The 17,615-nt window shown below is 39.8% G+C and overlaps 1 protein-coding gene across 2 annotated transcripts in view; it reads left to right on the forward strand.

Moving 5' to 3' along the window:
• Positions 1-17,615, forward strand: part of CNTNAP5 (contactin associated protein family member 5) — an 882,476-nt gene that overhangs the window by 772,523 nt on the left and 92,338 nt on the right. For both annotated transcript variants that reach the window (XM_060151536.1, XM_060151538.1), the window contains exon 19: positions 5,199-5,423. In XM_060151536.1, the coding sequence (XP_060007519.1) occupies positions 5,199-5,423 (225 nt within the window). The remainder of the gene's footprint in view (positions 1-5,198; positions 5,424-17,615) is intronic.

Raw genomic sequence — 17,615 nt, forward strand, 5'->3', positions numbered from 1 at the left:
AAAATAGATATATGATTTGCAAAATGTTTCTCCCCTTTTCACTTGCTTGACAATATCTTTTGAAGCACAAAATTTTTATAAGTCCAATTTATCTATTTTTTGTTGTTGTTGGTGGTGTTTTGGTGTTATATCTATGAAACCATTGTCTAATCCAATGTCATGAAGATTTATGTCTATGTTTTCTTCTAAGTGTTTTGTAGTTTTAGGTCTCACATTTAGTCTTTGATAAATTTTGAGTTAATTTCTGTATATGGTGTAAGGTAGGGGTCCTACTTTATTCTTTTGCTTGTGACTATCCAGTTGTTCCAATACCATCTGTGCACTTGTCTGTAGCCCACCTCTACCCCAACCACTATCTGAAGTGTCTAGGTATGACGGTCATTTAAATTTTTTGAATTAAAAACTCTAGGCAATATATTTGGAATTCTATTTGAAAATACATCTGGAAATCTAGAAAAATAAAAACCAAGCTAATCATTCAAAGACAACCATTAAAAAGGAGATCTGATATTCTTGTAGCTCTTTTCTTTGCATTTAGTATAGCTGAGATAATTCTGTCCATTCCATTTTATATTCTGAATTTTCTTTATTTCATTTCATAGCCATTCCTATATAATTCATCAATTTTAATGATTGCAATATATTCCATCTGGTGGAATTGCTTCTGTGTATTTGACATATTATATCACAGAGCATTTTAGTGTAGCAGTAGTAGAACTCTGGTACCAGTCCTGCCTGTGTTCAGATTCTGGCTCATCTACAGTCTACACTGTGTGACACTGGTTATGTAATTCAACCTCACGATTCCTTGGTTTTCTCATCTGTAAAATGTGGAAAATTCAGGAATTCTTCATGAAAGATTCTGATGGAAATTTAGTGAGCATTTCACATAGCAATTGAGATAATGCCTGGCCTATAAAGTCTCAGTAAATGCTCTTACTATTGCTTTGGAATTTTAGATTGCCCCAAATTTTGCACATAAATAATGCTGTGATAAACACAATTATTGATTATTCCCTTAATAATGGAATTTCAGTGAAAACATAGTATACACATTTGGGTAGTTTAGCAATTGCCAAAAACCTGTTGAAAAAATTCTATAATATATACCTTCCTGCCAACTTATATTATTTTTTTTTTACTTTTTATTACAGAAAAATTCAATTATGCACTATAGTAGAAGGGTTTCAGAACCCCCATGCATCCATTATTTAGCTTCAACAACTATTAACTCATGATCATTTTTATTTCGTCTACAGCCTAACATCCCTCCTCCTATTATTACTTTATTTATTTATTTATTTATTTATTTGGCTGTGTTGGGTCTTAGTTGCAGCATGTGGGCTCTTCATTGTGGTGCGCAGGCTTCTCTCTAGTTGTGGCATGCGGGCTCCAGAGTGTGTTGGCTCAGTAGTTACTTGCCCCGCAGCATGTGGAATCTTAGTTCCCCAACCAGGGATCGAACCCACATCCCCTGCATTGGAAGGTGGATTCTTAATCACTGGACCACCAGGGAATTTTATTATTTTGAAGCAAATTCTAGATATCACATCAGTTCTATAAATACTGCAGTATGTACTGTTAAAAGATGACATAAAAATATGTATCCATAGGACTGTTATAGTAAGAAAATTTTAATAACTTTTTAGTAATATGAAATATCCACTCAGCATTCAAATTCCTATTTCTTTCATTTATTTTCGGTTTGTTTGAAGTTATTCTAAATTACTTACAGCCTGACTGATTTCTATGGAAATGCTAGCCTATTCATTAAGGCCTGGCCTTTATACTTATTCTAATTCTAAATCTATTTCTATTACTATTTTTAAGACCAGCTGTTGTTTATTGAGTTCCTACTATGTGCTGTCCCTTTACATCCTCTCTTCCAATCCGTCTGCCTGCCACGAGATTGAATTCATCCCTGTTTGTGTATGAATAGCCAGCAGTTGACGGGATCTCATGAGAAAGCAGGAGGAGCGCACAGATAGGGTCCAGGCCCATGTCAATCTGACTCCAAGGCTGCCTTAAAGATACACAACCTCTTCAGCACCGCCCTGACTCCTAGCATCTGCTCTGAGTTCATTACACACTTTAAGGCCTAGTCAATACCAAGCTCCTCTTTCAGGTCTTCTCACGCTGCTCCCGCCCACAGAGGCATTCAACTCTGGGACTCAATGTCTCCCCGTCATTCACACATCACATTCAAGGCCACCTTCCATTGGTCTTATTTCTTTTCATGTGTGTTCTGTCTTCTCAGAATCTAATCAGCAGTTTCTTCCACCAGGTAGGTACTCAACCGATGTTGCTAATATTGGTTATCATGGCCCTAGAGTAGCATGATGGTCATTGGTAATAATCACCTTCAAGTGAAGATTTTTCTTTCATTTTGCCCAGTGGTTTCAGATGTTCAGATAAATCAATCAGAGAGCTTAAATATGATCAGAGAGCTCAAACTCTTAGGTTATAAAAGAAAAGAAACTGAGAGAATAATCAAATCCAGGTGTTTTGCTGAATTTAGTTTTAGGTTGAACTTCACAATATCTAAATAAATAAAAATACAACTGGGGCTGGGGAGGAGGGAAGACAGAATTTGGTAGGACAACTCTAGTTTAAAAACTGCTTTTCAGGTCTTCCTTGGTGGCGCAGTGGTTGAGAGTCCGCCTGCCGATGCAGGGGACATGGGTTCGTGCCCCAGTCCGAGAAGATCCCACATGCGGCGGAGCAGCTGGGCCCGTGAGCCATGGCCGCTAAGCCTGCGCGTCCGGAGCCTGTGCCCCGCAATGGGAGAGGCCACAACAGTGAGAGGCCTGCATACTGTAAAAAAAAAAAAAGAAAATGCTTTTCATTTTAATTTCCTATCTTAAGTATAAGGAAAAAATGTAGTATGAATGCCTGTATCTAATATACTATTCATGACATAATGATCTGAATTATACTTACATTTGAATACACACACGAACATCCCATAAAAGCCATTACTCTGTTAACTAGGAGTTAGTAGCTCAAAACGCAGACCAAATGTCCCCAAGGAAATTCACTTGAGAAGAGTGCTTGAATCCAGCTGATGATCAACTAGAACCCTCCTGTTGCCAGTTTCTGCACAGATCTCAGTAATCAGGAGGACCAATGATTTTCTAACCTGCATGCAAAATGCAGAACACTTTCTCCGAATCTTTAGTGAAAAGGAACCGGTATTCCCAGTCTGCTAAGCAATATGCATAAATATGCAACTTTAATTTTTTTGGCACCGTGACAGGCTGTTACAGAATTTTCACAAAGGTAGAACAAATTTGCAATGGAATTAGGAAGCAAAAGCCAGGTTTGATCATGTTCTAGGTGCCACCAACTCAATCAGAGAACTTCATGGGGAATTGCGGATACTCAATCTTTCAGAAAGAAGAGAAATGAATTATGCCAATATAGATTCATGTGTTTTTTAACCAACAAAGACCTATTGTATAGCACAAGGAACTATACTCAATATTTTGTAATAAGGGAAAAGAATCTGAAAAAAATAAATATATATGTATGTATAACTGAATCACATTGCTGTACACCTGAAACCAATACAACACTGTAAGTCAACTATACTTCAATTAAAAAAAAAAGAAAAATAATAGATTCATGTCTAATGTGCTGTTTTCATAGCAGAGGTTTGTTGCAGATCCAAGCTCTGTTGTTCTACCGAGGAACCTTTGCTCCATACCCTGATACTGTGTAGAGATAAAATTGAAAGTAAACTTAAGAGCAGCCCTGATTCAAAGAAGAAAATATCCCAGCACTTGGATGCATGTGCAGTCATTAAACAGATATATTTTATGATGGGCATTAGTATGGTTTGAGGTTGAATTCTCTTCTAATATGGAGAGTCTGTGAGTTTAAACTACCGTGGTAACTCTCTTAAGAGCTTTTAACATATCCTCTTGTTTATCCGCCCAGAAATATTGTTGAGGGAGGTGTTATGTTTCCCATTTGCCGGATGAGAAAACCATCTCCATGGGTTTGACTAACTTGCCTGGAACCACACAGCTAGTATGAAATCAAAGGAGGCTCCAGATCCAGTGGTGAAATTGGATCCTTGCTGATTCCACCGAACAAAAATGATAGCAGTTGGAGTGAAGACATTATACAGGGAGGATTGGGTGATTCCTGCTCCTGCAAATTGAATGTCATCAGTCTGTAGAGGCTTCCCTTCCCAATGGTGATGGCAGATCTGTATCCTCTATGTTGTGCTGTAGGAATTGTTTCCCATGGGAATGGCTATTTGCCAAAGTCTTTGCTCTTTTACGGAACTGAAAACCAATTCCCTAGGTATTTAAAATCATTGAGTCCAAAGGGGAAAGGGGGGAGAGATAAATTAGGATTTGGGGGTTAACCTAAACACACTACTATATATAAAAGAGATAACCAGCAAGGACCTACTGTATAGCACAGGGAACTATACTCAATATTTTGTAATAACCTATAAGGGAAAAGAATCTGAAAAAGAATAGATACATATTATGTAAAATTGAATCACTGTGCTGTACACCTGAAACTAACAAAATACTGTAAATCAACTACCCTTCAAATAAAAAAATAAATTAAAATAAAATAATTGAGTCCAGGAATTAGATACCTATGCCTTTCCTACTCTTTCCACAGATTTTCTCTCCTCCATTTCCACGGGTCCTCACACTTTCCCAACACCATAGAGAATTACTTTCTTTCCCAATGTACTACTCTCAGTAGTTTTGAGCCCACTCAACACCCTCCTGACCCACGAGAAAAACATAAACCAGAATTGTTACGATTTCAGTTTTGAAAGTAAGATAATCCTGGTGCAATTTCTCTCTACTATGCAGGAGGCCGGGACATCTCCTCTTTGCTTCTCGAGAAATCAGCCGGGCACGTGGTAGTTATTCCACAGACATACATGAAACTGGTCCTACATTTCACAGTGCACATCTGAGCTCTCTCTTCTAGCCACACAACCTTGTTCAAGGTGCTTAACCCCGGCAATCCTCATGTTTTTCATCTGTAAATAGAAATGGTGATTTCTGCCACTTCAAAATTATTGTGGGAAACATATTCTATAATTCATATAAAAACTCTCACACAGTGACCGATGCACAGGAAACAATAAACAAGCAATGATGGCTCTCCTGCATACTCGACCAAATGTTTTAATGTGTGCTTTCCCCTCTGATATTTTGCAGAGGTTTCTGCTGTCTTTGAGGCTGGCACTTCAGTGACTTACATGTTTCAAGAACCCTACCCGGTGACCAAGAATATAAGCCTGTCTTCCTCAGCGATTTATGCAGATGCAGCCCCATCCAAAGAAAACATTGCATTGAGCTTTGTGACAGCCCAGGCACCCAGCCTCCTGCTCTGTATCAACTCTTCTTCTCAGGGCTACCTGGCTGTCCTGCTCTGCAAGAATGGTGAGTTCTGTTGGCATGAAGCCTGATGGAGTGTTATTCTGTGCTGGAGGGCCAGTACATACCCTCCAGAACTCTGCATAATTTCAACTTACTGTGGTCCCAACCTGGGCAGTGTCTTTCCAGATCTCCAGTCCAACCTTTGATTGTGCTTTTCCTTTATGAGTTGCAATTGGTATTCAGGAGCCGTGTCAATTCACTGCTGAAGTCTCGAATACATTGACTTTAATTTGCTTCAACTATGTAGCAGTCATTCTTTATTATTTATTCTGTGCTGCAATCCATTAAGTGTAAAGGAGCAGATCATCAGCGTATCTGAATTTCAGAACGACACTCGTCACATACATCCTGTCGTCTTTGCTGCAGGATCCTTTACTGAGGACTGTTAAAACAACTGGCATAAATGCATGCTGTATTAATAAAAGCTGAATGCCTAGGTCTTAGAGAGAAGTAGTATGTGTGAGTCATAACCTTGCGAAGCATGGGGCTGGGTGCTGAGAATCAGATTTTGGAAAGAATGTGGACAAAAGGAAATATGTGAAGATTAGAATGATAAAGGGGCTAGAACCCAATGAGTACAAGGACCGTTGAAGGACATGTTTTGATGGCTGTTAGCAGAAGCCAGGTTTGCTCTTCACACTACTTAATTCTACCCTGCAATGTTGAGGACAGTTTATGTAGTCATGGCCAAGGACACTCAGGTCAAACTCCTGGAGAACAGTTAGAACAGGCGAAGAGGGCAGATGTGGACATCCCTGTAGTATGGTCTCAAAGAACACTTTCCTATGATTGAGAATTTCTTTTCCCCTCTTGTAACTTGCTATATAATGAGATGAGTTTGGGCTTTTGAACCATCCACCACAAGGATGGACTGTGGCACTGGCGGGGAGCATACAGGAAGCTGGGGATACACAGCACACACTGTGCCCTCTCTAGACCTTATGTGGAAACTTTAGAAATTTCTCTTGCTCTACTTTTACTTGGGTTTATTCTTCCTTGTGTCATCTTGTTTTCCAACTAGGTATGAACTAGATAATGAAGAATGATATGTGGGCCTCAAGCAAGGTTCAAAACTGGTGGACCTGTGGGTTGAATCGGGCCTGATTTACAATAATAATAACAATGGCTAACTCTAAAGGACTCATTCATCCTGAAAGCAACATGGAAGGGAAGAACAAAAGGAGATAGAGAAACTAGGATAATGAATGGTCATCCAAGACTGTCTGGTCTTGAAAGACTCTGCAAGAGAAAAGGAAAACCTTATGGGTTATTAGACCTCTTATTTATCAGCAGAGCTCTGTATGATTAGAACCATTATAGAAACATGTCAGTTTTTAACTCTTGCCCCTAAAATGTGTCTGTAAGGTCAATAAGGCTGGCTGAGGAGAATGAGGCATGGATTAACGGATTAACCAAGGCCAGCCAGGTAATTCATGACACAGCTAGGGCCAGATGCCAGGTCTCTAGATAGTCTGCCCAGCAACCTTTCCTCTAAACTAGATCATCCTGCTCTGTTGGGACTGGACTAGAGTCAGATGGTTACACAGCACTGAGATGCCAGATTTCCCCGAAAGCACCTTTTGGGTGTGATTCTGCAGGATCATGCTTATGGTTACAGACTGTGTAACAAAAATAACTATATCACATTACATATATATTACTCCGTATAGTCTATTATAATAGAGATATTGAACTCTATGCTGGGCACTATTCTAATTAGTAAAGAGGACTTAAGCCTCACAATAATCCTGTGTGATTACTGGTATTAACAGAATCAGTATCTTAGAGTTGTAGAATCTAAGGCATATAGACAGACATTAAATAACTTGCTTAAAATCCCACAGCAAGTAAGGAGAGAGCTGAGATTCAGTCTTCCCTCCCCACGTCTAGTAGGTATTCTTGACCATATGGGGTAAGCTAAGAGTGTTATTTTTTGAAAGACAGCATATTTTAAATAACTTTAATTGGGAAGGCATTCTTTTCTCTCTTTTTAATTGAAGTAGAGTTGATTTACAATGTTTTGTTAGTTTCAGGTGTCCAGCAAAGTGATTCAGTTATACATACATATATATCTTTTTTTTTTCAGATTCTTTTCCCTTATAGGCTATCACAAAATATTGAGTATAGTTCCCAGTGCTATACAGCAGGTCCTTGCTGGTCGGGAAGGCATTCTTGAATTCTGCCTTAACCTTTATTTTCTTATACTCTAATGCCTCACTTCATTGAAGGCTCTACCTGACCCCATAGGCATTTACATGTTTTAAACCCTGGCTAAATGCAGGAAGCAAGGAGATATTTGTGCCTTGTTTTTTGGTTTAAAGTTAGATCTCAGGGCTAGTGTAAAAGTACAGGCCTTGCAGCTCAGTCTAAGATACAGGAAATGGGTGTCCAAGCCGTGGTTAGTAATGGGGTGTCCCCCATCCCCTTACTCAATCTCAGAGAATCACTATCCCTGCCCACCTCACCCCACCACAATTGCTCTAGGGACCTCTTGTTGTAGTAGGTAGTGCTGGGGGACTCAGTGATTGAGGATGCTGGACTTTTCCTGCCATCTCTTTCTCCTACAGAGACACAACTAAGATAAGTGCTCATTCATTCATTCTTCTATTGATTCTCTGGGTCATTGATTCTCTGGTCATTAGTCCCCCTGCACAGGATCAGGAGACTGACAAAAGTAAGCCGGATACAGGGTACTGTGCTCTCTCAACACAATCAGGAAAAAGAGAGACTCAGACACTACCTTAAACTTTTTGAAAGATAATCTAAATACATGAGGGGATCCAGTTGCCCAGATTTCTCAAGCAATCTAACTAGAAGTGAGATTTTGCCTAACTTGAAGGATCAATCTCCTAGGAATTCAGAGATTACAACGGTAGAGTAAAATGTCTTGTGCGACAGTGAATTCCTTGTCATTGGAGGTCTTTGAATAATAATTGCATGATGATTTGTTGGAGAAACCATAATAAGAATTCCAGCAGTGGATGGCAGAGAAAAGTAACCTCTTAGTTTCTTGGCATGTCTTAGATTTCGTGATTCTCTGTTCCCTTCCTGTGTCGTCTTACATTTATATTTCTTTCTGCTAGGGCTTTATTTGCAGACTTAGAAATGCTTCTATAAGGAGTTAAGAAGTGGTATGCTTTTCTAAAATTTTTTATTTTATGTTGGAGTATAGTTAATTTACAGTGTTGTGTTAGTTTCAGGTGTACAGCAAACTGATTTAGTTACACATACTCATATATCTGTTCTTTTTCAGATTATTTTCCCATATAAGTTACTACAGAGTATTGAGTATAGTTCCCTGCACTATACAGTAGGTCCTTGTTGTTTATCTATTTTATATATAGTAGGGTGTGTGTGTTAATCCCAACCTCCCAAGTTATCCCTCCTCCCCGACCTTTCCCCTTTGGTAACCATAAGTTTGTTTTCTAAGTCTGTGAGCCTGTTTCTGTTTTATAAATAAGTTCATTTGTATTATTCTTTTAGATTCCATATATAAGTGATATCATATGATATTTGTCTTTCTTTGTCTGACTTCACTTAGTCACAGAGAATAATACCTGTCTCCTTCATAAAGCTGTTATTTTTAAAATTTTTATTTATTCATTTATTTATTTTTGGCTGTGTTGGGTCTTCGTTGCTGCACACGGGCTTTCTCTAGTTGTGGCAAGCGGGGTCTACTCTTCGTTGCGGTGTGTGGGCTTCTCATTGCAGTGGCTTCCCTCATTGTGGAGCACGGGCTCTAGGCACGCGGGCTTCAGTAGTTGTGGCACGCAGGCTCAGTAGTTGTGGCTCACGGGCTCTAGAGCACAGGCTCAGTAGTTGTGGCACACAAGCTTAGTTGCTCCGCGGCATGTGGGATCTTCCCGGGCCAGGGATCAAACCCGTGTCCCCTGCATCGGCAGGTGGATTCTCAACCACTGCACCACCGGGGAAGTCCATAAAGCTGTTATTAAAAAAGATAAGTTAATATGTGCAAAAGTGCTGCTTCTACTAGAAAATACTATATATATGTACACAATTATTATTACTGCAACTTTGTAAACAGTAAGCCCAAATAGTCACTGGCCCAGACTTTTATTATTAGCCTCATTTTGCCCACAGCAATAATACCAATAAAAATGATCTTATTTCTCCTAGAAAAAAAAAAAAGAAGTAATATTCTTACAACTTGTTCCCAGTACATTCATAGTATTAGGTCACTGGCCTAATTGTCAGTGAAAAATATGGGGGACACTGAATTGTAAGGAACTAGAAATATTTTTAACACAACTCTGATACATTTCAGTGGAAAATATACCTCTGAAAATATTAATGGAAGTAAAGAATACTTACAGATTGAAAAAAAAAAGGTTAGGAGGGAAAAGACAGTAAAGAGTTAACTTGGGAAAGTCTCTGGAAGGGATTTTTAAAAAAATTTTATTGGAGTATAGTTGATTTACAATGTTGTGTTAGTTTCAGGTGGACAACAATGGAAGGGATTTTATAATAAGATTGATTCGCACCTCTCTGATGTGGACGGAAGAGTTTTCTGTTAGCACAGCTTTCGTAACCTTTCTTTGATTTAAGACACCTTTGGGAATCCGGTGGAAATTAAGAGAGGGTTACTCTTAAAAGGAGCCTTTTTTGTTCTCCCCAAGAGGAAGAAAATGCCCACGGCCACGTCATACATAAAATGGCTTCAATTTCAGCACTCTTGGTTAAGAAGCCAGGGCATGGAGACATGGCTTGCAAATATATTTAATAAGGCGGCCCAGGCTGGGGGAGAAAGAGCAAAGGAATGCAAAGCCATGCTTGTGAATCTCTCCCCGGCAGGGTTTGATCTGGCAGGTTTGGAATTCTTCTTTGTCCTTGATCATTGTTCTTGAATTTTCTCCAATTGGACATTCAGGTTAAGCCACTGCTGTCTTTTCAAATGAAAACAGGTGCTTCCTAAAGGAAGAAAAGGATTTTAATTTCTGAGATGGAAGAACAAAGGCAGAAAGGGAGACATTTTGGGGTCAGAGAGTCCTTAGGAAAGAGAAGGCAATTGTGCTTCAAGAACCTGGGGTTTGGGACCACAGGCAACTTCTCAGAGGCACGGCAATTGGAGGAGAAGGGGCCGTTGAAGGAGGAAAATGGTCTAGAGAAGGAGATGAGAAAGTTCAAGAGAGACAGCTTTCAGAGCATTTTATTGAGTGTTGGCTCTGCCTTCCCCACAGTACGGGGCAGCTCTCCTTCATGCTTGTTATTTAACAAATATTCCCAAAGCATCTTCCATGTGGCGGGCACTATTTCATGTGTGGGAGAGACAGAGATAGACTGGATCCTGTCCTGCCTTTAAGGAATCTAGTCTAGTGACAAAGATAAAAGCAAGTAAGGCAACAATGTATCAACAATACTAGCATAGAGGTCTGTTCCAGGTAGAGTGAGCAAGTCTTTCTGGGAGGGAGGGTCAGAAAATTCTTAATGGAGAGTGACCCTTGAATTAGTCCCTGAAAGATAAGTCAGTGTTCTCTACCTGGATATTCTATATCTTTTAATAAAATAAGTTTTTGCTTTGATTGTTCCTCATTTTCTCCTTTTTATTCCCATTGCATATGAAATATGATTTTTTTTTTAACCAATCAATTCCCTTTTCTACTCTTTTATCATCTGTCCTTCTTGGCTCCCTGATGGTAGAAATTAAAAAAAAAATAAATTTAGAATCTGTGATCATTCTAAGACCATCAATCGAGGGTGAAATCACTTGGGTACAAAATCCAAATAGGATTCCTGGTCACCTTCCCTCGGTGGCTCCTCAGCTGCCTTCCAGCACCAAATAGTACGTCTGACTTTGCTTCAGCATTTTCTTTTTATCAGTCTTTTTTTTTTTTTTTTACCATATATATTCATAAGATGCACTGTCTGCATTTGTGATTGCACATACCTTGGAGGAAATAGTGATGAACCCAGACACTTCGCCTTCCTGTCACTTCATCAGGAACAGACTGACTCAAGAGAGACAGGGATGAAGAGGAATCCAGAGAGGGAGTGTCTTCAAAGTACAATCCTCAACAGCTGTTTTCTCACCGGAGACCTTCAAAGGTTCACGCTGCCCCCATCACTCCCTCTCTGACCCTGGCATATGCTTGAGATCCTCAGAGCCACAGAATCCTGATAAACAGCCTGAGAAAAGCATGCCTCAGAAGGCGTGTCTCCTTGGCCTTACTAAGCCCTGATCACTTTTGTCTCTGGGCTTATATCAAACAACACTTTGCTGCTTGGAATTTAAAATTCCCATGTCTTTTGCTAGCACCCAGATTTTGTTTACGTTGGTTCATTTCCTACATTTCTGAGCTTTCCAATCATCTCTTGCTCAGGGATACTAGGTCCTGCTGGACTTCTGTCCTCCACTTCACAAGAATATGGCTATAACACAATGTGACCTTGAGAGATCACCTTTCCCTCTAGAGGAAGGACAGTGATACAGGCAGAAGGAAATAGCATCCCCAGTATCATCACTTACTTAGTCCACCAAGCTGAGGGGTGGGCGTGAATGGAGAAATGCAGGCATGATGAGTAAGACTGGATGTCGGTCATCGTTTCTCTTTCTCTACTCCTTGTTGTGGGAGATCCTTTATTTTGTAGTGTGCTCATAGGTTCTTGACGATTACTGTGGACTGAATCATGTCCTCATCAAACTCATATGTTAAAGCCCTGACTTTATTGTGTCTGTATTTATAGTAAGAAGGTAATGAGGTTAAATGAGGTCATAAGGGTCATTTCAGATCAGGTCACCCTGATCTGATAGGGTTAGTGTCATTGTAAGAGGAGACACCAGAGCTTGCTCTCTCTGTCTCTCTGTCTCTCTCTGTATTTCCATCTCTGCCATGTAGAAATACAGTGAGAAGGTGGTCGTCTGCAAACCAGGAGAAGAGCCCTCACTAGAGACTGAATTGGCTGGCACCTTGGTTTTGCTGGCCTCCAGGACTGTGAGAAAATAAAGTTCTGTTGTTTGGGTCACTCAGTCTACAGTATTGTGTTATAGCAGCTCAATCAGGCTAAGACAAAGATCAAATGAGATGATGCAAGAGGATGTGCTTCATACATTGTAAAGTACAAAACACGGTGTATATTTTCTTATTGATGATAATAAAATAATATGAATTATCTGCATGCTTGGGTGATCAGAGCATGAGTGTAAAGTGCAGGTTTCAGGATAACTGGGATGCAATTTGAATACAAAGAGGGCATAAGCATTGCCCATTCCCTGGAGGCAGAACACCTAATGAGGGGGACATTCCCCAGGAAGGAGAAAGATGAGATATAGGGTGCCCACCCTGCACATGAGCTACTGTCACCAGGCACAGACAGCAGCTTTTGATGTACAAAAACATGACATGGAAAAAAAAATTTTTTTAACCTTAAGAATGGCTTTTTCTCAAATGCCTTCTGAATCAGATCTTTGGGAAACTTGTCTGATGTTTCCAAAACAAGACAGAGAAAGAGGGGGGGAAAAAAAAGAGCAGGGTATATGCAAAGGACTAATGAACTGTTGAAGAGGTCTGTTCCTTGCAAGATCAGGCTCAGCAGGACACAGCTGGGGAGATGTAGTTAAGCACTTGGGAGATGCCCCCCTTCAAGTCCAACCCCTCTGGCTATGGAGTAGGCTGGGCAGTATGCACCAGCGTCAAGGAAACCAAAATAGGGGGACAGCAGCTACTGACTCGGTGTTCCAAGCCCCTGAGAGAAGAGTGGTAATCAAAGACTAGTATGGAAATAAGGTGAACAAAAATAACAAAGTGCAATTCAATCTATGAACATCAGTTGAATACCTACTGTATTCATTGGCTGGGGCGCCATAACAAAATGTCACAAACTGGATGGCTCCATCTACAGAAATGTATTTTCTCACAGTTCTGGAGATCAAACGTCTGAGATCAGTGTGTCAGCAGGGTTGGTGTCTGGTGGGAGCTCTTTCCTTGGGTTGCAGACATCTCTTCTGGAAAGAACATTCTTCCTGTTAGATCAGAGCTCCACCCTTATAACTTCATTTAACCATAATTACTTCCTTAGAGGCTCCATCTCCAAATACAGCCACTCAGAGGGATAGGGCTTCAACATATGAATTCAAGGGGGATACAAACATTCAGTCCCTAATACCTATCATAAGCTGGATGCTATCCTAGGTGCTGAGAATAGAAACATGAATATAGTGTAGTTGGCTTCTGGGAGATTCTTGAGGTTAGTTTCCATATACAACTGATCTTTGTAATGTTAGCATCTAACAGAGTACCTAGCACATAGTTGGCCTCAGTATTCTTGGACGGAATTCTGTATTTTGAATCTAGTGGGAGAAGGACGTATATACCTAGTGTGGGAACACCCTCCATGCTCCATGAAAAAACTTTATAGGATTACAGTGGGGCCATATTGGGGAGAGAGGGCAGCTCCTCGCAGGGCATCACAAAAGACACCATAGTGAATATGCACATGAATATAAATTCTGTTAATTGAGTAGTAATGTCCTTAAAAGTGTTCTTCCTGAGATTCTGCTCTGTCCCCTGTAATACACATGTGAGAGGCAGTGTGTTTGGGCAGTGGGGTTCTATGGAGCTGGCTTGCTTTTTCTTTTTTGAAGGCCCATGTACTTTCCCAGTTTAAATAACTCTTCAGAAATGTTCCAGGAATTGAGCAACTGTTTGTTATTGCAACAAGGCCGGTTGCTTACAACTGTCATGTGTATGTAGTGTGTGCATCATGAGAAATTATCATCTGCTTTGCTGGTAAGGAGAGAAAAGGCCTGTACTCGGTGCCTTGTTTTCTTCATCTGTAAATTTGGGATAATTGCAGCGGTCAAGGGCCTCACAGCAGTGTTGTTAAGGATTAATGAGATCCTGTTTGTAAAGGGTCTTAAGGAACTCAGATGAAAGATGTGGGATAAGTACAAAGAAGGGTTATTACAAAACAGACCAAAGAGGTGGCTGGTGACTAAGCCACCTTGTTTTTTTGTTTTTTTTTTTTTAAGCCTGGTGGAGAGAGTTGGTGTGTAGGGGTGCTGAATATTTAGCTTTTGGACTAGAACTCTAATTAGAGGCTTAAGGATTAACAAAGTAGTTGAAGTCTGTGTGAAGAAAGCTTTTCTCAGAATAAAAGACATGTTTTTACTCTCCTTTGACCACTTGAGCCGTAAATACTTTTATCTCGAGATGTGGAACAAATTCAGCAGAAGGCCACAGTCCAGGGCACATTCAGTGTTCTGTGTTGGTAATTGCCTTTTGTACAACAAGTCAGGCTTGGATTATCATTATTGCTCTTAATTTAAAGTTATTGAAAATGTGTTTCCACTTTAATAAATAGCTTGACCTCTTGATGCCTAGAAATGAAGGCTCTGAAAACCGGATCCTCTAGCTAGCACTGCAGTGGGGTTCTAAACCTTCGAGTCCAGTTTAAATTCCTGCCACCACCGACAGGAGACTTCCCTCGACCTCTTAGTTAGAAAACAGTTAATAGCAGCCAATATTATCAAGTGTGTCATGTGTGCCAAGCTGCAGGTTTAGCATTCTGCATATGTTCATTCATTCAATTCTCACACAATGACTATGGAGTCAGTGCCAACATTTCCCCATTTTACAGATGAGGATACTTAGGCACAGAAAAGTTAAGTGACTTGTTCAAGTTCACACAGCTGAGCCAGTGTGGCTGAAAATTGAACTCTGCTAGGCTCACTTTTTATCTTGTAAACTATTCTGTTCTATGCTCTGACCTCTCCTTGTATTGTGTATACTACTCTCGTGGAACCTGTCAGTTTCTCCTTGGTGTTTGCATTAGCTTTCACATAGTGTGTGTGCTCTGTTAGGAATGCCATGTTCACTTCACAGTGCCTAGCTTATGGAACCCTATTTAAAAGGTGGGCCAGATATGGATGGACCTAGAGATTATCATATTAAGTGAAGTAAGTCAGACAGGGAAACACAAATATCATATGATATTGCTTATATGTGGAAACTAAAAAAAATGATATTAATGAACTTATTTACAAAACAGAAATAGACTCACGGATGTAGAGAATGAACTTATGGTTACGAGAGGAGATGGGGGAGGGATGATTAGGACTTTGGGATTAACATATACACACAACTATATATAGAACAGATAAAAAACAGGACCTACTCTATAGTACAGGGAACTATAGTCAATGTCTTGTAATAACATAATGGAAAATAATCTGAAAAAGAATATATATGTGTGTGTATATGTATGTATATATATGTGTGTGTGTATATATATATATATATATATACATATATATATAACTGAATCATTTTGCTGTACACTTGAGGCTAACACAACATTGCAAATTAACTATACTTGAATTAAAAATAGTAATTAAAAAAATTTAAAAAGTGGGCCAGACAGAAATGATGGGGCAAAATACGAGTGCTAAAACCCCATTGGAATATTTAGAAAAGCATTGCTAACAAAAGAGGTTGCCAGATATCTCTTATATTTGGCAAATTGCACTGTGGTGCACATTGAAGCACACAGGGCTATCGAGTGGGAAAAAATAGCATTCCTTATTGACGCCAATTTCTGCAATGCAAGTTGCAGGGACTAGGTCAAGCCCCCAGCTCTGAGACTAGCCAGCTAAATTTGGCAGTCACTCTCAACTGAAATTTTGAAGTGAAATAGCACATGGGGGGGGGGATGCTCCTTTCTCAGAACAAGTGATTTTACAATGATTAATAGGGCTTAGCAAAAATTTGGGGGTTCAGAAAATTCACATGTAACAAAGGCGTGTTCTTACTTAAACATGGAGGATGATCAGGCACAAAGTTATTGTCACTGTCTTCTTAAACTCCTCCACTGTGAAATAAAGAAATTTTAAAAAGTTGGAGCTCAAAATGACAAAGAGGACAAATGAAAGAGCTTAGGATGGGTAAGAAGTAACACAAACTTCTGGAAATTGGGCAACAGATGGAGGTGAAAGCTGCCTCCTTTCAGGTCTCTTTGAAGGCATGCTAACAAAAAGGCATCTTGGGAGAGGTTCAGACCTGGGATGGTTTGTGCACCATAGAGGCTGTGTTGAGACATGAAGTTGGGGGAAATATTGCAGAGTTTGTACAGGGAGCTGTTGAACTTGGACCCATTTTTCTGTGTCCAGCCAGGGAAGAAAATTCCTTCTCCCCTCCATCTCAGGAGACCAGAGACATTGTGTAGCTTATAGGAATTGAACCAAAGGGGGTCAAAGCTGTTGGGGGGCAGGGTTGAGAGAGATGCAGGGTTAAAGGTAGAAATAAAGTGACACTCTGTACACTGGGCGCTGCATCACTAGCCTTATTTTTTGCCCTCTTCCAAGAGCTCTATAGTGAGGGTTTTCTTTCTGCATGCAAGAGATGGGAAGTTTTTTCCGTGAAAGAACTGAACAGCCCTATTAAAAATATATGTAATAACTAGAATTTTAGAGATGCTCCCACTAAAAAAAAAAAGTTTATCCATATCATCACCTGACAGGGAAGCCCATTTGTTGAAAACGTCACCCCGTACACGTGGAATCTTCAGTCCAATTTGTATTGCTGCAGTCATGAGTCTGAACAGATAACAAGCACCATCAGATATTTCCATCAAAGCTCCAAGATGAAGGGTAAAGAGCAGAGTGAACAAACACAGATAATTAAAGAGAACAGGGATAATGCAGGAGGCATAAGAAACACTAAAGACATATCTTCAGAGAAGTGGGAGGATATAAGAATTCAGGAAACAAGAACATGGTGCTTTAAAATAAAACTGGCAAGCCATAAGAAAGAACTCTCAGAAATGCAACAGAGGAAATTGTTAAAAACCTGGAAAACTGGAAGATAAAATTTGAGAAATGTCTCAGAAAGTTGAGGAAAAACACAAAAAATCAGCCAGTAGGAGAGCAGGAGAGAAAATCAGAGGGTCAAACATGATGTTTCAATGTCCAATAGGATTTACAAGAAAGAGAGAATAGATGTGGGGAGGGGCCATTAACAAAGTTGTAATTGAACACACTTTATAGGATAAAAGAAATCTGATATAAAATTTTGCTACTCTACACAGCACTGTGAACAGTAGAAGACATACAAAGGCAAAATCCTAAATCTGCTAAAGATGGAATCTGAACTCGGACTAGCATATGACTTCTTAACAGAAACACTGGAAGTTCAAAGATAATAGAAATGCATATTCATAATTCTAAGGGAAAATGGGTTTCAA

The sequence above is a fragment of the Lagenorhynchus albirostris genome, chromosome 6, assembly GCF_949774975.1.
Source record: "Lagenorhynchus albirostris chromosome 6, mLagAlb1.1, whole genome shotgun sequence".
Classification (NCBI taxonomy): Eukaryota; Metazoa; Chordata; class Mammalia; order Artiodactyla; family Delphinidae; genus Lagenorhynchus; species Lagenorhynchus albirostris.